The 22,984-nt window shown below is 54.5% G+C and overlaps 1 protein-coding gene across 3 annotated transcripts; it reads right to left on the bottom strand.

Annotated features, from left to right (window-relative positions):
- Positions 1-215: 215 nt before the first annotated feature.
- On the bottom strand, positions 216-22,579 carry LOC105185741 (uncharacterized). 3 transcript variants are annotated; one of them, XM_011145458.3, is made up of 8 exons: positions 21,731-22,579; positions 11,744-11,968; positions 10,789-11,366; positions 5,546-5,726; positions 4,666-4,800; positions 3,536-4,016; positions 1,829-2,084; positions 216-1,340 (listed from the first exon to the last, which is right to left on the bottom strand). In XM_011145458.3, exons 2-8 carry the CDS (start codon positions 11,964-11,966, stop codon positions 960-962), a joined length of 2,235 nt encoding a protein of 744 aa, XP_011143760.1. In that variant the 5' UTR covers positions 11,967-11,968; positions 21,731-22,579; the 3' UTR covers positions 216-959. The 3 variants fall into 3 exon arrangements, with proteins under 3 accessions (XP_011143760.1, XP_011143763.1, XP_011143761.1); XM_011145461.3 differs by having other exon boundaries at positions 1,843-2,084; XM_011145459.3 differs by lacking the exon at positions 21,731-22,579 and adding an exon at positions 18,778-19,089.
- Between the last annotated feature and the right edge of the window lie 405 nt (positions 22,580-22,984).

Raw genomic sequence — 22,984 nt, 5'->3', positions numbered from 1 at the left:
TCAAAGAACTCGCCGCTCGGCGATAACTCCTCGTAGAAAAATCATAGCGACGTCGGACAAAGTCGCGCTTGAAAGCTGAGACTGTTCCGCTCCGGACGATGGGCGGACGACACGTGGTCGTTCTCCATTCATTCGACGTCGCAACGAGCAGCCGATCAACCTCGGCGCCGCGCCGGGAGAGACGGTGTTTCGTGAAAGTTTCCTCCTCTCGCGCATGAACCCAGAAATGAAATATATTTGCAATAAATTTACACAACCCGCTCGCGTCGTTTCCACGACAATGAAATGAACACGTCGTGGAGGAACACGTGTAGTCGCGTACACGTGTGTACACATAAATCATCTCGCTACATTAAATATTGCGATAGTACAAATATACAAAATATATACAAGTAACGCCGCTGTGTAAAACTCGTGCCCGCGGCCGGGAACGGAAGTTCGCCGGCTGTCATAAAGTATCTTACAGAACTTTTTACAGAGACGGGCGCAACGCGCCGGTCACAACGGTACTCCGGTTTACGTCGCTCGCGATTCGCACTGGTCTGGTTCAGCTTGCGCTGAACGACGAGAGCTCGGAGATACGACGCTCGAAAAAGAAGGCAAAGATATACACTCATGTGTAGAAAGGAGTTTAGGTTTCGTGTTACAAAACTGAAGGCAGCTCGCCGCATTCGGAAGACACGCGCGGTCGATCGTCGCGTCGCGACGGCACGATGTCGCTGAATTTCTCTACTTTTTTTTACGAACCTCTCCGACTTTTCTACCGCGAACACGCGAGCTTTCGCAGGACCGCGTCGAGAGAGCACGCTCTCTGCGTCGCTGATCGCGCCGATGCGATAGAAGCGAAGCGAACGTTGCTACGTTTACGAGTCGCTATATCACAAGGACGAAGGATACGATCTTCCGCTATTACGAACACCCTACGTCGCATCCCGGCTCCCCCCTACCTCGACCCGGGCTCATATGAAGTCCGTGACGAAGATCTTCTTGAAGTCCGGCGCCGAGCCGCCGATGTCATGCTTGCATATGTCGCCGTTGTCGAGGTAGCTCACGTCTGAGTTCTTGAGGATGCTCTTGAGACTCTCCATCGAGAGATTCGGCAGCTTCCTGTCAATCGTGAGCTTGTCCAAGTCGTTCATCGAGTAACCGGGCCCGATCCTCTTGCTCTTCAAGTGATACGATTGTATGCTGGGCTTCGTGTCGGCCGCTGGCTTGCCGCCACTGCTGCTGCTGCACTTCTTGTCCTCCCGCTCGCCCGTGCCGTTCTCTATGATACGCGGCGTGAAAGATCGCATGCTGACCTTTACCTCGCCGGCTCTCTTGGAGGGCAGCAGCTCCACCTGCAAAACAGGACGTTCTCACGATGTGCGGGGGATTACGTAAGGCGCGAGCGCGCCTTCATCGCCGCGAAAAGGCCGATGAAACGCTCCGTCGACGGGCCGCGGGCACTTTGTCGCTTTTTTTCCTTTTTCACGTCGGGGATGGATTTTCTCGCGTCGTGAAAGTCCCTCCGGCTTGCCTCGCGTCAGCGACGCGAACCAGACCGCGAACCGGTCGCTTCGGTTGACCGGCCTTCTGTCGCTCGGCGAATGTTTATTGCGTCGACTAGTCGTCCGCGCGTGCTGAAGAGACAGGCGCGAAAGTTGGCGCGGGGGCGACCTGCCTTCGATTAACCCGACCGAGAAGGAGACGGGAGAGATTGATGCGACGGCGCCGGACTCGATCGATTCGAAGCGCGATCTCACGCGACTTACGGGATTTTCAGCGGCGGCTTTTGCAGCGCCGCGGCGAGTTCCCGAGCGACTCTCGGTCGTACGACGAGGATTACCTTGGTTCCCTTACGTTGGAAATACTCGAAATCGTCATTGGCGACCGTGGTGACGGAGCAGCAGCTCCTGCTCCTGCTCCTGCAGGAGCTCATGGTGTCGAAATCGCCGTTCTCCAGGTCGCAACTCTCGTCGTCGGAGCTGTCGTAGCCGTCGCAGTGGCCTTGACTGTCTTGCCGCTGGAGATTCTGCTGCTCGCACGTGTGGCTGTCCTTCTTCAGGTTGTAGGTCCTTGTATCGAGCATAGGTCGGTGATATCTGAAAGCGCCGAGTTGTCATCGACTCCGCCGAGTTGTCGCACGACATTTCACGCGCTTCTTGCATATTTCTCACGTAGTAGAGCAGATAAAACATATATTAGATAACCGAGGAAGTTCGTGCCGTTACTGGCTTTTGTTACTGTCAAACTGCATATGCGCGCAGCCGCGTGCTATTGATTAAAAGTGTGGTTATATATATACTTGAAGAAAAGCTTACTCAGTAGAGAATTTGCATTGGTGTGTAACATTTGCGGAAATTAATTAGTTAAGGTTTTGCCCATGTTGAAACATACATTGAAACGGCACGAATTTTCTTGATTACCTAACAGAAGGTTTGATCAAAAAGTAACGAGAATTTTGAAATTGCGCGCGCTGTATCTTGTCTATTCAGTTGATTCTTCTTTTTGTGTGTGTTGGTAGCACTACCAGTATTGACGTGCGTGTCAATTTTCAGGCAGCTGCGACGCTCAGTTTGTGTTTGACGAGCGAACGAGCAAGACGTACTTCAGTGTGTGTCTGGCGATTTTTCGAGTGGCGAAATGTCGGATCAGAGAGCATTTGCTTAAACCAACAGTTGTTCTCGGCGAGACACAACACCGTTGTGATGCCGCAAACATCTTATTCTCCAGATATGGCCCCTTGTGACATTTTCCTATTTCCCAAACTCAACAAAGGACAACATTTTTCAACGATAGACAGAGAGAGAGAGAGAGAGAGAGAGAGAGAGAGAGAGAGAGGAAGAGAGAGAGAGATAAGGCGAAATCGCAGGTCCAGCTCAAGACGATACCTAAAGAGGCGTTCCACCAGTGTTTCTCAAACTGGAAACTACGTTGGCACAAGTGCATAATATCACGGGGGGGGGGGGCTACTTTGAAGGAGATGGGATAAACATTGAAGATTAAATAAATACTTTTCGAGAAAATTAAAAATTCTCGTTACTTTTCGATCAAACCTCGTATATGATGCTTTGATTACATATCTTGTGCTTTAAAATGCACATTTCTCATGCGGAGGAAATGTAAAATATGTATCATATTTATCATATGAGCATATGCTTCGTTGAAAATGTATAATACATAGCGCGCACCTAGGAGGTGCTCGAAATGAAATTGGGCTTTTCTTCGAGTTACGTCAAGAGACGCGACTCTTCAAGAGCACGCGTTACAGCTAATGCGAGCTGCCGGGAAGCTTGGGCGCCGGAGCGGATGAAAGGCGCGCGCATGGAAAAATGTAGGACGGCCCATGATGCACCTCGAAACGTGCATTTTGAATAAATTATAAGAAACTTGGCGTCTCACTTTCCAGTTGCACACTTTGCGGCGTGCGTATCGCGCCGGCGGTTTAATGGCAAAAGTGAAGGTACCCTACAAGCGCGAACGGCAGCGGCGGCGGTGACGGCCCGGGAGGGGGAGGGGTGGAGAGGGGAGAGGAGGGGAGACGAAGTGGTACCTGGCGTGATCGAAGCTTTGATTTCTGCGAAGAGCGTTCCTAGGATAATGCTGCGCGTGCAGGCTGCTCTCCAGTCCCACGATCAGGTTCTCCAGACCGAGGACGCTCCTGGCGTGCCGTCTGGACGGTTCCTCGCGAATCTCGTCGAGGCTCTTGGCGAAGGACTTCCGGCCGCTCGCCGGCTCCTCCAGTTGCACCAGGTTCTCCATGTTCTGGCCGAAGACGTCGGTGCTGCCGATCTTCCTGCGGTTACCGCCGAGCTCCAGCAGGTTCTCGTTCGGCCTCGGCCGCCTGCTGTTGTGCTGCTCCACGGGGTTCTTCTTCGCCGGCTGCTCGGCGATCCTGTCCTGACGCGGCTCGAAGGTGGAACTCGTGAAGGACGATAGTTCCGCCGGCAGGGACGCGTAGTTGCCGTCCTCGTTCACCGGCTGCGCTCTGGGATAATGCTGCTGGATGCCCATGGCGATCGTGCCGGTCTTTGCTGCAAACATGATCAGCAAGGGTGATGATCGGTCGAGTAGAAACGACCGTCGCGAGAGGCTATAATTGCAGCTAGTCGATATGCGTCATCTCTCTCTCTCTCTCTCTCTCTCTCTCTGCCTCTCTCTCGAGCGTTACAAGAGCGTTTACCGACATTTCAGCGAACGGGGACGACGACGGTCACGATTTACTTTAATTAGCGTCGACCGGACTCCGACGAGCGGTTCCTCAAGGTAATAGAAAGGAAGCGGACGGTGGACGCACGCGAAAGCGCCGCGCTTTCGGGAATATCGAAACACACTCGGCTCTTCACGTTATTACGGTGACCCGTAATATCGAGGATGTGGGGGGGAGGAGGGGAGGGGTGGCGGCGCCGGCGATGTTGACGGCGTTGATGACGGTGATGGTGGAAATAGAGACGATTACGAGCGAGAGACGATTTAGCCTCGGACTTTCTAACGTGGCCGTGCCACGGCGAGTGCATTAACGAAGCCGCACGAAACGCAATTAACAATAATATAGGCCGACGGAGAGATAGAGAGAGGTGGGACGGGAGGGGGGGGGAGAGGAGGACGAGGAGAACCGGCGCGGCGGTTGATCGAAATATTCTCGCGTCGTTAAATCCCGCTGACATCCGCTCTCGCGCTCACCTCTGTTCTGGTGGCTGTGCAACCGTCCGTAGAGGCTTCCGTTAGTTAGGGGGAACTTCAGTCCGTGATTCAGATTCAACTGCAGCTTGTACTCGGTGTCCTGCTCGAAGTGTCGGAACTTGCCGTCTATGCCGCCTGAAAGAGAAACGTCCGTCGGATTTTAGAATAAGCCTCGTTTTCCTGTTTTCGGATTTTACTGACTCGTAAGCGCGCTTGCGATCGTCGATCGCGATGATAGCGGAAGAACGGGAGAGCGACAGAGAGAGAGAGAGAGAGACAGCGGTTCGATGAATTATTCAGCGTGATATTTCTCCCGGAGAAAAGAAGTCGCGACGCCATATCTCCGGGAATTCTGACAGAAAACGAGACGATGAGCCTCGCTGGCGCGTCGATGAGTCCTTACGGTATCGCGGCAATTCAGATCGCCATCGGTAAACGCCAGCGGGGCGGAAACTCGTGGCAGGTCGACCGTTTCGGAATTCAATAAAGAGAAAGAGCGCGCACGATCGCGGGTGAGCACGAAGAAACCGTGTAAATAGCCGCATACGTGGTTGCAAAACGAAAACACGACCGAGTAAATCGCCCGTACGCGCGTCGTTAGCGAGAAAAATTGCCGGTTGTCGCGCGGGGGATATCGCCGTTGTTGCGCGGCCAGAAATCACGATTATTACCCGAGGCCCCCGCGGGCGTCTTACTTTCCCACGCACGGCGAGCGGGTCAGTGTGTTTTCTTAACGAAAGAATGGAAATCACGTATCGCGTCGTTGCGTTACGAAACACGCGCGGACGGGTGTATCGTGAATATCCACCTCCCTGCCGCGGTAGAGAGAAAAGACAAAGAGAAAGAAAGAAATAAGAGAAGAAGGCGACGAGACGCGCACCGTGCGACAGCCGCCTCGCGTGATCCTGCTTCGTGTACACCTTGGCCACATATCGGCAGAACATCTTGTCGAAGAGAGCCAAGAACACCGGAAGCAGCGTGTCCTTCACCAGCGGCAGCCACGTCGCCAAGTTTTGAGGCGTGCAAAAGTCCCTCAGCAGGCTGGGTCTGATCGAGATGATCTGCGAAATGGAGATGCATTCGTCAGTTTTCTAGCACAGTACATAACATGAAGCCTGCAAAAGTATAAGAAGATACACCGCACTGTATATACCTTTTCAAAATGGCGCGAAGATCTTTCCGAAGCGCAGTTCGCGCAGCGCAGCGAGTGTCTAGCGAGAGAATTTATTAGGGGTCTACCGGAAAGTCTTATCATTTTTCCATTTGTTCTTCGCTTGGCTCAAACCGGCTGCCATTTTCCGAGAGTAAGCTCGATCTTAATGAGAAAGTTGATGTAGACACAATAAAGAAATGTCGTTAACTAAGCTGGAATTTAAATTAATTCTGGATTAAAAGGAAGAATTCGTACTGCAACCACGAACATTGGTGGCTTCAAAATGACAAAAGAAACTTTCCGCTACCCGCAATAATTCCTGCGAATCTTTCCGAAGAAATTCCCTCACCGGCGGACCATCGCATCGGCTGCGCCGAGCCGCACCCAGAAAAAAATGACCGTATCGGCAGCCAGTGTATAATAAACATAATTGTCAGGGTGCGGAAGCCCGCGCGAGCTTTCACGGCTGCCGGGAGCCGCATTCAGACGGGCGATTGTTTCGCCGCTCGGCGCGACAACCGGGCGCGATGCTTTTCGTGCGCATCGCCGCTTAATTTAAACGAGATCTTCCTCCCAGTCCATCGGGCTACGTGCCGGGACAATTGATTCGCCGGAACGTGCTTGGGACCAGCCGCGGCGAACCATTGTGAAACTTTGTAAACTTCCTCGCTCCGGTATACAGCGACGTGTGTGTGTGTGTGTGTGTGTGTGTGTGTGTGTGACGCTGTGCAACAGTACGCACGGCGCACAGGATGAATATCCTTACGAGGATCGAGAGACGCTTAATAATAAACCGCTGCTCAAACGCGATCGTTATTAATTGAATGTGGTCATTGCCGCACGGTTGGCTATATAAAAAACGGTATTCTCACTCGATCTCCGTTGCGAGGCGCGTCGCTCGTAACGCGACGAGTAATGCAACAGCCTCGGCATTCTAGAGCGCGAGCTTCTCCTCGCGCTGATAAATTTCACCAGAAATCATGTCAAGAAGTTATATATTCAGAAATCGGTCGCGTAGCGCGCTTTCGCCCACGAGCGATCCTCCGCGCGAACGTCGAACGTGTTCGGGTCGCTCAATTACACGCGGCTAATTGCTCGCGGTGCGTCCGGCTGCGTTACGCACGCGATAGCGAATATCGTGCGCGCGCGGGATGTGCGACAAGACGAAGAGACGAGAGAGAGAGAGAGAGAGAGAGAGGCGCGGCCGCCAATGGCAGGTAGAAAGGACTTTCGATTTTAAGCGCGAATTCGCGCGAGGATACGAAAGGATCGGCCGGTGAAAACTCCGTCCGCGGGCGGTCGCGCTTTCCAAAGTACGCGCATCGTGCACGACCACGCGATGCGCGCGAGCTCTACGCAATTTTACGTGCGCTGCACACGCACTCTGCGTGCCGCGTTTCTACAACGTCGTTCATAAAAAGTGTGCGAGCGACCGCTCGTTTCCGCGGAAACGCGCGCTCCTGGCGAAGATCTCTCTCGTCGTCTCTGACATTCTTTAAATTTCTACGATCGCGGTTTTGAAGAGCAACAGGCCGGACAGGCAGACAGAGAGGGCGAGAGAGAGAGAGAGAGAGAGAGAGAGAGAGAGAGAGCTGATTAAGGTTTCAGACGCGCTTCGTTTCTCGCGCGAGGAATTTTAACTAATTGCGACGATCAAATCGTCGTTAATTAGTGGCCAACGACGACTTCTCTTTCTCTCGCGCACTTTTGTTTCGCGCTGTATACTCTCGCGCGAACGGTATAACCGTGTGCAGTGGTACCGCTGGTTACGTGAATAACGGCCGGTCCGGTCCGAGGTATGAAATCGAAACTAGTTGTGTACCTTAATTAGAGAATAGAGCGAGCGCTAATACGAGCCGCGTACGTGCACGCGCGTGTGTGTAAGCGTGTACACGCAACCACCGACCTCGTCCTTCTCCCGCTCTCCCCCGACTGTGTCTCTCTCTCTCTCTCTCTCTCTCTCTCTCTCTCTCTCTCTCTCTCTCCCTCTCTCTCTTTCTCTCTGCGACGAACGTATCTCGTTTCGCTCCGAGTGACGGCAACCATAAATTTTCCGTTATATTTCGCTTCCCTGCATTAAATTTATTTCGCTTCACGCACAAATCCCTCTTACCGAGCACTCGACTTTGCTTTTCTTTCTCGATTTTTATCTTCTTTCTCGATCTTTATCTTCTTGTCTCTTTTTCCGATTTCGTTCAATCTCCTCGAATTTCTTTCTTTTTCTCTCTCTCTCTCTCTCTCTCTCTCTGTCTCTCTCTCTCTCTCTCTCTCTCTCTGTCTCTCTCTCTCTCTCTCTCTCTCTCTCTCTCTCTCTCTCTCTCTCTGTCTCTCTCATCTGGTAAACATATCGCTCGGCAATTGGCGCGATAATTGCCACAATAAGAGGGGGTGCGTCATAGGCTCTCCCTCTCTTTCCGCGTTGCGTTCTCTCGCTCTCCTCGCGGTTCGTTCTCCGTCGGTTCCGCGGACTCGCGCGCGAACGGGAGTTTCTCCGTTGCCGATTCCAGCCGCGCGCGAACCCCGAATGGACATTAGGCGTTTTACTTTAATTGACGGTAGAAAACGTAACGTCGGCCGCGTCGACGGACACGCTTCCCGCATTCGCTTGGCAGCGCGATCGGCGCTGATCCCGGCCGATCGCGCACCCGATAACAATTGCCTAATGTGCGAGAAATCATCGGCGCAATTGCGAAAATCCGCGATGATCGGCGAACTCGAAAGGCGGCAGCGCGGATTGCTCGCGTTCGGCACGAGGAACGATACGAAATAAAACAAGAAAAGAAGAAAATAGGAAGGACAGAGAAAAGTACTACGTCGCGCGGGAAAAGCACCGAGAGAGAGAGAGAGAGAGAGAGAGAGAGACCGTCGATCTCCGTCAAGCTTCGATGAGGTCGTCTCGAAGTCTCCCATCGTGCGAGACTGAAATCGGAACGTGTAAATCGATATTGTTGTTTGGTTTAACCACCGCACACGGGCGGGGGAGGGGGTGAAACACGACTGTAACAGCCGTCACGGCGTCCGGTCGCGCGCTCGCGTGCGCGTAAGAACGCGCTGGGGAACGGTTCCCTTCGGCTCGCTTCGACGAGCCGTGCTCCGATAATTATTTCACAACGAGTTAATATGGTTTTCGCGCTCGCGCCTCGCCGCGTTCGCAGCGGGCCGTTTCTTGCTTTCGTAATCGGCAAGAGCCGCTCGCGGGCGATCAGCGATCGCTGAGGACGATTCACGTGGAAAACAAGAACGGCACCGTTAACCCTCGCGCGCGCGCGAGTCGTCGGAATTCGCGCGGCGCGAATCTCGCCCACACGCGTCACGACAATCTAATTGGCGCGCGTCGCTCCGCCGCGATGTAAACAGTATGCGTCATGCGTGTAATAGCCGCGCTCATTAATATTAATGAGGAGGGTCAGGGAAGTTTCTCCGCGGGACGACTTTTGCGGAACGCCGCCGCGAATCTTGATTTTGCCGCGGCCGATTAAGGTCGCCGGCCCGAATTAAGACCGCTCGCGCGCGCGCGAGCTTTCGAATTTCGCCTGCCATCGACACAAGCGACCCTTTTCCCGACCGTCCTCTCTCCCTTCCGCTCTTCTTTGTTCGGCGAGACCACTCTCTCTCTCTCTCTCTCTCTCTCTCTCGAGGTGCGGATTTTACGAGCGTAGGCTCCGCCGCGCGCTTCCGCATGGCGCGCCGCTCGTCTCGCTCGCCCGCTCGTACGAGAATCCTCCCGGCGATGATGTAATTCGCAGCCGTGTTATTGCTCCGACGGCGACCGGTCCAGCCATCGCTGCGCGAAATGCGAGCTACCACTAGGCCAAGTGAAGAGCGATTACGGCGGACGAGGAGTCGCCACGCTCGTAAAATATCGTCCGGCGGAGCGATGCGACAAATTTAATGTACTAACAATCCAACGATCCGAAAGGAAATATTTTCCCCCCCGAGTATCTCTGAGGACTCGAACCAATTCTCTCCGCGTCGTCGGTGAGGTTACGGAAGCCTGATGAGAAGCTCAGCCTCCCTCGAGCGTTCGATGATCGAATCTGCCCGAAGAGAAGGAAGCGAAGGAAAAAGGCGCGAGATATCCTCGGCGCTTTGTCGCGCCGGGAAGCGTAACCGAGGGCGTGTCATAAATCGGGTCGGTCACTTTTAGCTATGTAGCGGCTATTGTCACGGCTGGCTTGGCGCGCATAATTTCGAGGATATTGCGAAATATCCCCCTGACGAGCGAGAGACGTCTCGAGAAAGAGGGTTTTAGTGTCGAGCGGAAGAAAAAGGAGCCCGATCTAGCAGCGCGGAGCTTTTAATAAATCTCGCGCTTTTTGCGCGAGCTGGCTCCCCGCCTCTTCCGGCAAATCCCGAGCTCGGGGCGACAGTTACCGTCGTCGTCGTCGCCGTCGTCGTCGTCGTCGTCGTTGCCGGGACCCGATTTGAAAGTAACAATCATAATTAAAGCAGCCGCGCGGGAAAAACGCGTCGGCGCGAGGATTTTACATAAATTACATAAATTAGAAACGGATTTCGCGCGCGCGCGCGGACCTTCGACTTGGCGGGTCGTAACGAGATTACGCGAACGTTCCGGGAGTCGTTTCCCGTCTAGGCTTTCCCGTTTCCCTGTTCCGCGCTGTGACATTCACGCCGGCGACCAGGAGAAACGAGAAACCCGGCAATGATCCGTCGCCGTCGTCTCGTTTCTTTTCCCCTCGCCTCGCCTATATCCAATTAGAGCGCATGGAAATGTCAGCGTTCGCACGGCACGCTTAATAGCGCGCAATCATCCCCGCTCGTGTTTGGATTCCTCGTGGATCCAGCAGCGCGGAAACCGGTCTTACGCGCGACGTCGCGCGTCACGGTCGGCTTGCTGAAGAGCGGCCGCGAGGGATCGGCCAACAGCGAGTGAGCGACAAACAACGATAATAATAACAATAACGATCAGAGTGATTAAGCAAGCAGACGCGACTGGATGGAGTAATTACCAGGATAGGCAGGTGCTCGAAGACGTAGCAGACGAAGAGGATGCTGTAGACGGTGGATCTGCCGCTGGCCTCGTCCACCTGCACTCTCTTCTTCCTCAGGCACGCTCGGCTGTTGGTGGAGCCGCTGGTGTACGAGCCGCTGGAGGGATCCCAGTGCTGAGGGTGACACTCGAACGCTCCCGAGGAGTTCTTCGAGCTCGCCTCGGACAGGTCGGAGACCGACTTGAGCAGCTCGGAGGTCGGGCTACGGCAGACGTTCCTGAAGAGCGCGATCAGCAGCCCGAAGAGGGACGCCAACAGCAGCAGGCTGCGCAGGGAGTTGACGAAGATGCCGTACTTATGGGAGATCTCGTGGGCGAGGAAGACGCAGACCTCCGGCTCGAAGTTGAGGACGCCGGTGACGCCGATGCAGGCGCTGATGACGCTCAGGCTCACCAGGTGGTACTTGAGGTGGTTCTTCGTGAGATTCACCGCCTCGTCGCGGCTGCTGATCGCGGCGAACACCGCGATCGACGTCAGCGTGAGCTCCTGGAGGACGCTCGACGAGTTTAGCAGCCACACCAGCGTGGAGCATAGCTCTGCGGCGAAAGGAGGACGTTCAGCGGTTTCGCGCGACATTTTCGCGGGCCGCCGACGCGGATTGATTTGCTGCACGAGCCGCTCGTTGGAGAACGCGACCGCGACGAATTCCGCGGAGGCGAACGATCCCGCGACCGTGGCGAGCACGAGGCGTTACACACGAGGGTGTAAGCCGGGTGGGCTCTGCCATCGGACTTCCCGGTAACGTGCGCCACGCTACTCCACGGCGGATTCCGTTTCCGTGAACGAATGAACACGAGAGACGAGAGCGGCTAAGTGCCGCACGAATCGCGCGTCGTCCGTAATTGAGACGGCATTTTCTACGGGTGAGAGAGCCGTTTCCGGCCTAGCTGAGTAGCTAAGGTCGACGATTTACCTCCGAAGTGATTCGCCGGCCGGATCAGCGTGAGAATCGCGTACAGCAGCAGCCCCAGTTGATGCGCGAGGCTTTGGGAGATGATCGCGACTGTCAGCACGTCGATCTTCCTCTTCGTCGATGATGATTGATTCTGGTAGATGAGCAGAGACCATGACAGCAGCAGGATGCATATCGGCGAACCTACGCACGTGGCCAGCCATTCGCCCACCTCGCTTCGCATCTCTGCGGACGAGAAATAATCGCCGTGTAGAGTAGTTGGCTGATTAATAATTACAACGAGCGAGCAATTAATCCCACGCATCATCGCGTCGCTCAACGTGAAGTATCGGCTCGGCCGAAGAGGGCTCGCTTCGATTTTCGATCAATCTCGTCTCTCTCGCACACGCGCGACGCATCAGCGACAATGCTGATGAGATGTCTCTATGTGTGCGATATGTTATTTGAGAAAAATTCACGACACCCTCGTCATTTGAGTGACGACGAATTATTTGTTTCCACCGAGTGCGACGACCCTGACTGGAAAATCGAGCGCAACTTTTCCACGAATGGATAACAATATCGTTGTTTGATAGCGGTGTTTAACCCTTTATATCCTTAATTAATTTTCGCCTGAGATCTTATTAGATTCGTGTTAAATTAATTTTGGTAAATTTAATTAAACAGCGTTCGGCATGTCATAAGGAATGGGAAAATAAATTTTATAGTTACTTCACGGTCAAATTTTGAGATGATGGAGGAATTTGTGAGGAACTTACTCGTACCGACATGAATGTAGGATAAGACGCAGAGAAAAAATTCAAAAACGTAGAGCGGCTTTTTAATTACCTTCGGAATATAAAGGGTTAAGGTCTCCTGGTGGATTTAAAAATATCGACGATTTCGCGCCGAGCGACATCGACACGCGCGACACAGGCGCGGCCGCGGTTTCGCGAGGGCGACTCGCGTCGTAATTTCTCCTCCCGCGCGGAACGAGACGGGACGGGTCTCTCCAGTGAGAGTGGTGATATCCTAATCTCGATGAAAGCCCGGCGCAATTAGCGCGCCGCGTCGAATTATATCCGCGCGTACGAGGAAGCGCATTGGATTATTGTTAATCAACGACGCCGGCGATTATACCGTTGAGCCATTAGCGCGGGAGAAGGAAGAGCGGCGGCTCGCGCGTACAAATGTCACCGGAGGAACTCGCGGAGGGGATGCGCGGTGTGGTTTTCACGCGAGGTATCTCCTTTCTCTACCCTCATTCCTCTCCGGTACTCTCCCACCCATTCTCTTTCTCTCTCCCTCCCACCCTCCCTACCTCTCTCTCTCTCTCTCTCTCTCTCTCTCTCTCTCTCTCTCTCTCTCTTTCTCTCACCATATATTTATCGGAACCTTTTGTGCGATACAAAGACCTTCGAGAAGACGTCGTACGGATGCACTGCAAGGATTTCGTGCAACTCCAACGCGCTCGACATTTTCAGCCCGAGAGATGTCGACACTTTTGTCTCTCCCGCCGAAAGAGATCAATTTCTCTCCGCGAGACCGAGACGGATAGATTCCGCGCGAGTACATTGTGTTCACCTTACTTTACAGTTAACATCGCCCGCCTCTCTCTCTCTCTCTCGCGCTCTCTCTCTCTCTGTCTTTGTCTCCCTCATTCCCCGGTCAAAGCGCTGCCATTCGCGTCGTCGGCCCGCATCGCTTCGGACCCCTCCGAGGGACTCGCGAACGTGCTTCGCGCAGCCGAGCGGCCCGACAAAAATACACTTGTGCGTTATTATCCCCCGGACCGCGAAACAAACGTCACTCGGCTCGATTCTGCCCCTCGTACGAAGTCTAGGCACGTTTTCCATCTCTCTTGCCTCGATGCTTCTCACGCGGCGCTCGAGCGGGCTGAGGCAACTTTCTATTCCGCGCGCGGTGCCGGCGTCGCGGTCTAATTTATCGCCCGAGTCGACTCGTAGCCGCGCGTCCGGCTACGAATTTCCCCCATGGCGAAGGAACGGTCCCCTCTCGTCGAGATGTCGAGCGGGGCCCTTGGCCGTAATTACGACGCGGACTTACGACGCGCCTGCGACACGCGCGGACGCAGGAAGAGGAAGAGATTCGCGTCTCTCTCTCTCTCTCTCTCTCTCTCTCTCTCTCTCGATCGCGTAACGCGACACGCTCGTTTCTCGCGGCGCCTTCCTCGAGCGAGCGCTCCGAGGACGTCATCGAGATTCCTCCGTTCCCGTGAGTGGTGAAAAGCGAGAACACCTCGCGGCTATCGCCGCATGAATGCACTACGCAGGCTCGTTCGTGGCGAAAAGCCGCGCGGTACGATAAATGCCGTGTGAGAAACGCATCACGTTCACGCGGAACGTACAACGCGCGCGGCGCCCCGATTAGTATCGATCGCGCCCCGCGGCGCCGCGTATGGAAAGTATCACGATACAAAGAAAGATCGACCGCACTCGCGGCGCGCCGATAAAAGTCCCTTACGTTCGCGATTTTACGGCCGTGTAAAGGAGGGAAGCGCGAGAAACCGCGCGCCCGGCTTCCCATAAAGCAGCAGCGAGCGGACGCGCGCTGAGTTATAGCACTTTCGCGCGCGGCTTATCGAAAACACATCGGATTCAATGCCCGGGGAATGGTAAATATGTATCTTTTATCTTCACCCGATGGTGTTTCCGAATGCCTGCGGGTCGCGTGCCTCCTCCTCTTTTCTCAGCGGTGCGCGCACTTTCACGTGCGAACGCCGCTCGCGAATGAGCGTTCTCGCGAATTCCGCGAGAACGGCGGACGCCGTAAATTTCCGCCCGGCCCGGGGTCGCCGGGCTTTTCTCCCGCCGGCAAATTGGATGATTGGGCTTGGGGAACGGCTAGCGGGCACCGACGACGAGCGAAAACGATCCGGGACGTCAACGGAAAAACCGACGGCGCGGGGAGCTCGTGTTTCAGACAGCGACGAGTACGACAGTCGCGAGCGGCTCTCAGGCCGCTCCCGGCAGGGAGCGATAATCGTTCGCGCTATTACGTAATAATCTGGATCCCGTTTGAGCACGGTGATACGAATGTTCCTGTTCTGGCCTCGCTGAGGATCGGGTTCGTCGCAGTCTCTGTATACGCACGCATACAGAGTGTCCCGAACCGAAGAAGCGAAAAGCAGGCGGCTCGTTCGATCGTTGGAGGATCGTTTAATCACGATTTCCTCACGGGAAGGAGGGAGGGAGGAGAATCCTTCGATTACGAGAGGTAGCATTAGCGCGAAGGAGAGGGAGAAGAAAAATAAAGGAGGTCAGATAGGAATGTGGAAAAAATGATCAAGAGAGTAAAATCTGGAGATTTGGAAAAAAATCAAAGCGAAATCCTCGGGCCGTTTCTGGACATCTTCGTCACGGAGAGTCGAGCATTTGTCCTTCCCGGCCGAAATGCTCGTCGTGTCGAGGTCCCACTTGAATCGCGTTTCGCCACGAAACGTCGTAGTTTCGTGTATCGTCGCCATGCTAAACCGGTTGCGCCAGCAGAAGAACCGGGTTAATTTTCCCGCGAGTGATAACAATGTCGTCCGGGGAAACTGGTCGGAGGATCTCCTAGAGCGTCGCTATTATACTCGGCTCGTGTAATCGACTCGACTCCGCCGGTCGTTTATTTCCGCGCTTCAGTCGTCCGAGAGAGAGAGAGAGAGAGAGGGAGGAAGATGTGGGTTACTCCGGCAGAGGAAAGTTCACCGCTGTGACGTTTTGCGCGCGACGTGATTCGGCAAACGCGAAGGCGGAGAGGAGAGAATCGTTCGTCCAGAACGCGGCGGCACATCTCTCTTTCTCTCTCGCCGCGTTTTACGAGCCATCGCCTGTATAAAAGCCGACCCGATTATCCGCTCTTAAACATACGGTAAAATTAGAAACGCGCCTCGACGACGACGGGGTTCGCGCATTTTCTACCTCGTACGGGCCGTCGTTGTCCAGGCTGGAATTCCTCCGGCCGACGAAGCGACACGTTCGGCGCATTAGTAGGAAGTCGGAGACCTCGCGATAACAGGAGTCTGTCTCGCTTTTAAAGTGTCCTTTCTCCCTCCCTCCCTCCCTCTCTCTCTCTCTCTCTCTCTCTGTGTGCCCCTCTCTTTCTCCCTCTCTTTCGTGTATTGCGGAGGCTTGCTCGACCGGAGGCAATCGGAGGTGAATTAATTCCCAACGGTATAAGCGGGCTCTCGCTGTTTCTCTCGAATTCGACGTCGACCGGCGCGACGGCGGACGCGCACACGGGGTTTTGCGCAAAAGTTACAATCATAAGCGAGAGCGTCGAGCGAGGTCGAGCGGCGAAATTGCCTCGGTGTATGCGACGGTAACGTCTGTAGTATCTGTAGTAAAACACTGACGTTACATCCCGAGAGCTGAGAATGACGTAATTACGTCAACGGAGCGCGATACCTTTTACGTCGGCGCGTAATGTGCTTGATTTCCGCTATTATCTCAGCTGTTCGAGCCGATGTGGCGGTTCCCTGTCGCGATTGATCTCTCGACACTTCACGACACGACGCTTTCGTATAAATGTACTCGCACTCAATGAGCTCAATGAAATCTTTATCGTTCCGTCGGCGTTGTTCTGCCGTTCACGGCGCGGCGGCGCGGCTCATTAGGCGCGAGCCGATCAGGCGAGTTTGCTTTACGGCATTGTGCAAAGTGTTTTACGCCGTTCGAGGTCAAAGGTGGGTACGCGTACCGTGGTGGTGCGTACGTCCATCGGAATGCATTCCGCACACGCGCGAGTACAGGCCTCCGATCAAGGACTTGTCAGCGGGACGCGTATCTCGATTAGGTTGGAATGCCGAGAGGCGCAGAAGCGACCAAGGTCAGCAAAAGCGGCTCGCGGAGGTGAACCTGAATCGACCGAGGGGATGACGACGCGGTCCCGCGCCCGACCGATGGCCGACCTTCTTTCGGCGATTGCAGCGTGCGGACCAGTTTGGCCGATAATATCTCCGCAGAGGAGATCCCGTCCCGGCCGAAGATGCGCAGGATCCTGCGCGGTCCAGGATCCACCGGAGTCGAACCGCCGCGAGAATGCGGCACAAAACGGCCCGGGCCGCAGCTATTGACCCAAGTTTTCGCCGTGCATTCAACTCTGGACGCGAGCGTGCAACTCGAAACTAGGATACCAGAGAGAGTGCGACGTACATCCTGGATGTATGGAAAATGTTCATTCACCTCACGTGCGCAGAGTTGGCTGTGAATTTTCGTGATGACTTGCTTCTCTAATCTCACGAGCGTTCATCGCATCGAGTCGATCGAAAAGGTCGATCTCCGAGTCGAAAACTTGACTTTATCGTAATTAGAGGAGATTGTTTCGGCGGTCAAGAAATCACCGTCGTGATTAATGGATGATCCTTCACGAGTCCTTCGCTGGAGAAGAAAACTGATTCAATATATCACAATGTATTTACGATTTTCCTCCTGGAGAATCTCTTCATGAAAATATCTCCAATATTTTCTTCATGAAGATCCCCGATATTTTCACCTTTCTAGAGATTTTTATTATTGCGATTGTCACGATACAGTTATTTGCCTTAATTATAATCTCCTTTTGGTCGAGTGTGTGGGTTATTCATCGAAGCGTTTGCGAGACTGCATTTTTTTCAGCGAGGCTGCATCTTTTATCGAAATCACCGAGTGAAATCTTGCAATTAACATGGATATCACGCAAGACGTAACGCCGACGAGACTAGGGCGCGAGAAAATTCTTGAAACTCCAAAGAAAGTATCCAAACATGCGCCCGCTGCGTTCGCGATGACGCAGCGGCGTTCGCGGTTAGATGCGCCGCGAAAATATGGGACACCGTGTCATCGGGCGCGATGGCGGTTCACGAGTATCTTTCTTTCCATTACTGATTTTCTTTTCTGAAGCGCACACTCAACCGAGCGTCGCGTCGCGTCGCGTCGCGCCGCCGACGACAAGTGGGGAATGAAATCGACGAAAGTCTGGCAAGGTTTAGAAACCGATCGGCTAAATAGCCGAAGCGTGTAGACGAAGCGCGAGATAGCTTTCCATTTAATAGATATCGCGCTCATGGTTGCACCTGGTAACACGGTTAAAGCATTGTGCAAGTAAAGGTGAAGCACCTCCTAAACGCTACGCTACCCTCCTCTCCTCCTCCTCCTCCTCCTCCTCTCTCTTTTTCTCTCACTATCGCTATCGCATCCTGATTTTAATCCGTCGTTGAATAATCAAGCCCGATTACTTTCCACGGGCGAGCGAGCGAGCGCGGTTGCGCAGCCTCAAATCGCAAGTATAACCCACTTTGCACGACTGCCGCGCGCGCCGGTCGACCAGCTCGGGATTCTGTCGCCACCGTTCGCCAGCTCGGTCGCGCGTTATCCAAGCTTTAGGAATAAGCTCCTTCAAGTATGATCGCGGCTTTGAAAAATCGAAAGATTATGCTTCGCACGAGCTCCCGTTCGTCTCAACTCTTTATATCCTGAATTAATTCACCTAAGGCCTTGTGAAATTTTTCTGTTATTGAATCGAAGCTCTTGGCATGTTACAAACATAAGGAATAGGAAAATGAATAGATTTTATAACAATTTAATGCTCCAATTTTAAGGTACTTTTAAGTATCGACAGAGAGATAGGGTGAGCGCCACAAAAAAGCGTTCAAAAACATACGAGCGTTTATATAGAACGGCACCTTTAACCCTTTAACTGCTATTAACTGCCTTTAACTGAGATATTAAATGACCACAGGTATGACCCTCTTTGCTGAGTTATTTTTACGATTATAAAATATTTTACAATGATAAGAGATGGCACTCTATACGCCCGCTCAATTCAAATGCTCTCTACAAACTAAATTAAATGGGTATTACACATTGAAAGTCCAAATCGAGTAAACTCGATCGTAGCAAGGCCATTTTTTGCCGCCATTTTTTTTCCACACTCGAGTTATCTCGACCGTAGCAGTTAAAGGGTTAAGTGCCGTCAGGATATTCAGAGAGATTAACCAACGGGAGAGTATACGTCCTCCGCCAGTTGCAGGACGAATCCTCCCGTTGCGGAATGCGCATCTCGAAACTCACGGTTGTTAGTCCCTCGGTCGTTGGAAGTGAAGGAAAAAGATCTCCGCCGCGAGTTCCGCGTCTCGAGCTTCGTGCCGGCCGAAGACCCGTTCCTCCTGAAACATCGTCAGGTGCGCGTCCGGGCGCGTCCAGGCGCGCGCGTGTGAGCGCGTTCACGCGGAAGAGCCGCGGTGCGACCGAATGCCGTGAGCACGGTGACTTTAACGCGCGCAACAGCGACGAGCGGCGAGCGCGCGCGGAGCAATGGAGAGCGGAGAGCGCTTTTGCGCGGCTCCGCGCGTTGAAACGCTCGCGCTACGGAACAAACGGAGCACACACGCGAGCTGCGCAATTACGTTTATGATTGTGACCTTCGCTCAATTAGCGCGCCGCGCCGCGCCGCGCCGCGCCGCGCCGCGCCGGGACGTGCGACGCGGCGCCCACACGAAGACGAACTCGCGTCATCGCCAGCGCGCTCTAACTCGGTCATGTGAAACTTTGACGATAAATCGCCTCTTATTCTCCAAGCCTCCTCCTCCTCCTCCTCCTCCTCCTCCTACACCTTTCTCCGCTCGCTTTGATCTGTCTCTCTTCCCTTCCCACTTCCCCCCCCTCCCCTCTCCCCGCCGCGTTCACAACAATTCCGAAAGAATGCCGGCGAGATTCCCCGACGTCCTCCACCTTGGGATTACATTTCACGGCTCCTCGACAAAGCGCCGGGGGACCACCCGGTGGGCAGGCAACGAAGACAAGTAAGTCACGAGGAGCTGACCGGACGGGGCACGCCCGTGTTCTCGTGGAAACTCTGATTTCCGAGATTAGCGAATGCGTTTCTTCATTCGCCGTGCAGTCAACGAGCCGCGCACTCGGGCCCTTCGGACTCGCTTTGTTTCCTGCCGCCTCGACGACGACGACGACGACGACTTCGCCGGTGCGATCTCTTTGCGAGCGGGCGATTGCGCGCTTGTGTGAAATAATGAAATGCGAATTCGCGTATTCTCGCGCTTGGAGGAAAAAAAGGAAAAGAACCTCAGGACCGGTCGGGTCCCCTCGATCTGGAAGCCAGAGCACCCTCGAAATATTTTCGATTTACGCAACACCTTCCCGCTCTCATCTGTCAGAACGCGGACTTGTTTTCCCAGCGCGATCTGCAATGCTGGAAAAAAATGCAATCTTACCGGTCTCTTCTAGGCTTCCGTCGATTTCTTTTCGCTCCGCAATTCAGTCGATCTCGCTGCGCAACGGAACGTTATTACTGCGCTTTAGAAGCGGGTAACCGACCGCCGCGCCGTGGCCGAGGCTGACGAATTAGATCTTTCTAATTCGAGTCTTGGCACGGACACACCGTCCTACCGTCTGCACCCGCCTCACTGCACCGCCGTTCGAAGTAGGTTACGAATACGAACGTGCCTTGGGAAAGTAACCGGCAGCGTCGATCTGTCGTCGCTCCACTCGCCGTGATTAGCTGCGTGCGCGTTCGCCTGGATATGCTCGAAATTCTTTCTTACGCGATTAAAACGAGCCGCCCGGCTCGCTAAAAAAATTAGCCGCGGAGAGGAAACGATTGCAGAATAAAAATGTCCGACTCGACGTCGCGGACTTTCTCCCGCCGGGAACGAGCGGACGCGGTTTCTCCGGCGGCGTTCGTTTCGAGGATTCGGTGCGAAATTCTCTCTGAACGAGAAACCGAAAAGAGAGAAGGAAGCTGGATTTTCGGACGTCGGCGCGGCGACTTTCAAATGAAATTCGCGTGCGACCTGCCGCCCGCGCTCCAAGGCTCTAAACCTCGTCGGCTGCGAGAAGCGCTTCTCTAACTAAGCCGACATGTGCCAAATTCCTAAACCCGATCTCCGAGCGGTGCCGCGCGCGCGCGCGCGCGCGCTCGGCGGTTTCGAGGCCAGAGAGGAACGGGTTTCACGTGTATTGCGAATCGCTCCTCTGCTACCGATCGCGCTCGATACAGCGTTGCGAGTCGATTTACTACGGCGAGAGAACGGGACCGAAGAATGCGTGCGTGCCTACTCCCTTATTCTCGCGCGTCTCTTGTACAGTTACTTTTCTCGGGTTTGCGTGAACGCGTGAGTGCGAGCTCGTCATCAGCCGCAACGACGGTGGGTTCTCCCTGATGATTGACGAATTCGTCGGGCGAATTCGCGGCGGCGGCGGCGCTGGATTTACGGCGACACAACGCGCGCCGCAGGTCGCGTTCGCGCGGTTGTGCAACGGCTCTCTCTCTCTCCCTCTGTCTCTCCCTGTCGCTCCTGTCGCGTTATGCGCATGTCGGATTCCGATGCAAATGCGGATTACGTGCTCACAAAATTACACGTTTGCCGTAGCGGAGTCGCGCGTACGGCAACGCGCGCCACATACTCGAAATCCGTGTACCGGCGATCGCAGATATAATATTCCGCGGCGGCGCGGCGTGCAGCGGGTATTACCGTGAAATTGCGGTACTCCGGGGGAACGGCCACTGCGGCCGGTGTATCTGATTGAGGGCTGCATTTACATTGTTATGCTCATTGAGCGAATTAATGCACCGTCCATAAACCGACGCAAGGACGCGAGGAAGGCACGTCCTTGACGCGCTCCGCCGTGCTCCGCGCGGGCCGGCCGGTCGGAAATTAGAAAAAGAGCAGCGCGCGATAGATCGCGCGCGCCGTGCCGAAGACGCGCGCGGGAGCCCCGCTGATGATGCTCCCCCTCCGGCCTCCGACGAAGGATCATCGGGGAAGCATGGAGAGGACGAGAATTTCGGCACACATTACGGCGTTTACGATATTCCCGTCTTACGTAACTCGCGATCGCGGGTTTCCCCCCACGATTGCGGCGGTAATCAAACTGAAGCGCGGCTTCCGCGCATGTGCCGAAAATTGCGGCGAACATTTCTCGCACTGGTGTCTTTGTCGCAACCTCTTATTTACTTATTCATTCTCTCTCTCTCTCTCTCTCTCTCTCTCTCTCGTTCTTTACTCACTGCCAATTGTCAATGACTATGCGGGAACAGCGTGGAATGTCGCATCGCTAGGACGAGCGTGGTACAGGATGCGCGTGCTCCGGGCGGATGTAGAGCCGGTGGTCCTACTGATGTCCTGCAAACTCGTCTCTCTCTCTCTCGTTCTCTTTCTCTCTCTTTATCTATCTATCCGGCACCCTCTCGCATTCTGCACGGCTGCTCTTGCCCGGCCGATTCGCGGGTATTTTCAGATCGACCCGCGTCTTTCCGCCTTGCTTCTCTCTCTCTCTCTCTCTCTCTCTCTCTCTCTCTCTCTCTTTGACGAGCGGCAGCTGGTGGAGTCGTATAAACCCGGAGGAGCACCTTCGCACTCGCGGACGAAGGCAGCGGAGGCACCGTTTTAACACGCACGATAGCACGACACCAGGCCGCGAGGAGGAATTCGTTGGAATTCGAGTCGATTCGCCGCGATTCGAGCGTCGTGCGCGATCGATCGGGAGATCACGCGGGCGAGATTCCCGCCCTCGAAATTGTCAGTCGGCGAGACTAACGACAATCGGCCACTGCGCGCGTCCTCTCCGGTCTCACACAGAAACGGTCACACCGCGGGGTGAAATCCGCCCGGGGGATGGAAGAAACGAGGGTGGAACGGCGGCGGAGACGACGATACTCGCTGGAGCCTCTCTCTCTCTCTCTCTCTCTCTCTCTCGGCGTCCATGCGTCTCCGCGGTCGTTGACGTGTACGAAAAGCCCGGCGAGAAGGTAAAGCGGACTGTTACGGACGTTCAAGCGCGCCGGTCCGAGCGCGGAGAACGCCGAGCGAGCAATAATGCCGCGAAGAAGCCCGGAGCGGGACTGACTGGCGGCAAGGATTCATTTGGGTCAGCGGCACAACGTAGTATACCAAAGGCTGCTCTGCCTCTCGACTATACTATCTGTTACAGCTCCGGAGTGAAGGTGCTACGCGCGTTATAACGGAGCTATCTTCGCCGCGCGGTTCGATTTTTCTTCCGGGCCATCTCTACCGGGAGCGAGAACCCACACCTGGGCCCAGTCGCGCGGAAAGAGTCGTCCAGAAATGCAAATTTTCGAGTGGCGCGCGCGCGCGTGCTTCTCTCCTCCTCTCGTCCTGCTGCCGAGAAGAGCTGCGGAGAGAGAGAGAGAGAGAGAGAGAGAGAGAGAGAGAGAGAGAGAGAGAGAGAGAGAGAGAAGACCGATTTCGAAGGCGGGCGGAAGGCGGGCGGAAGGCGGGAAACAACAATTCTCTTCTCCTCG

Source organism: Harpegnathos saltator, unplaced genomic scaffold (genome assembly GCF_003227715.2).
Source record: "Harpegnathos saltator strain DR-91 unplaced genomic scaffold, Hsal_v8.6 scaffold384, whole genome shotgun sequence".
NCBI classification, from domain to species: Eukaryota; Metazoa; Arthropoda; class Insecta; order Hymenoptera; family Formicidae; genus Harpegnathos; species Harpegnathos saltator.
Note: the sequence above shows the minus strand (reverse complement) of the source record. Positions and strands in the feature narration are given on the sequence as shown.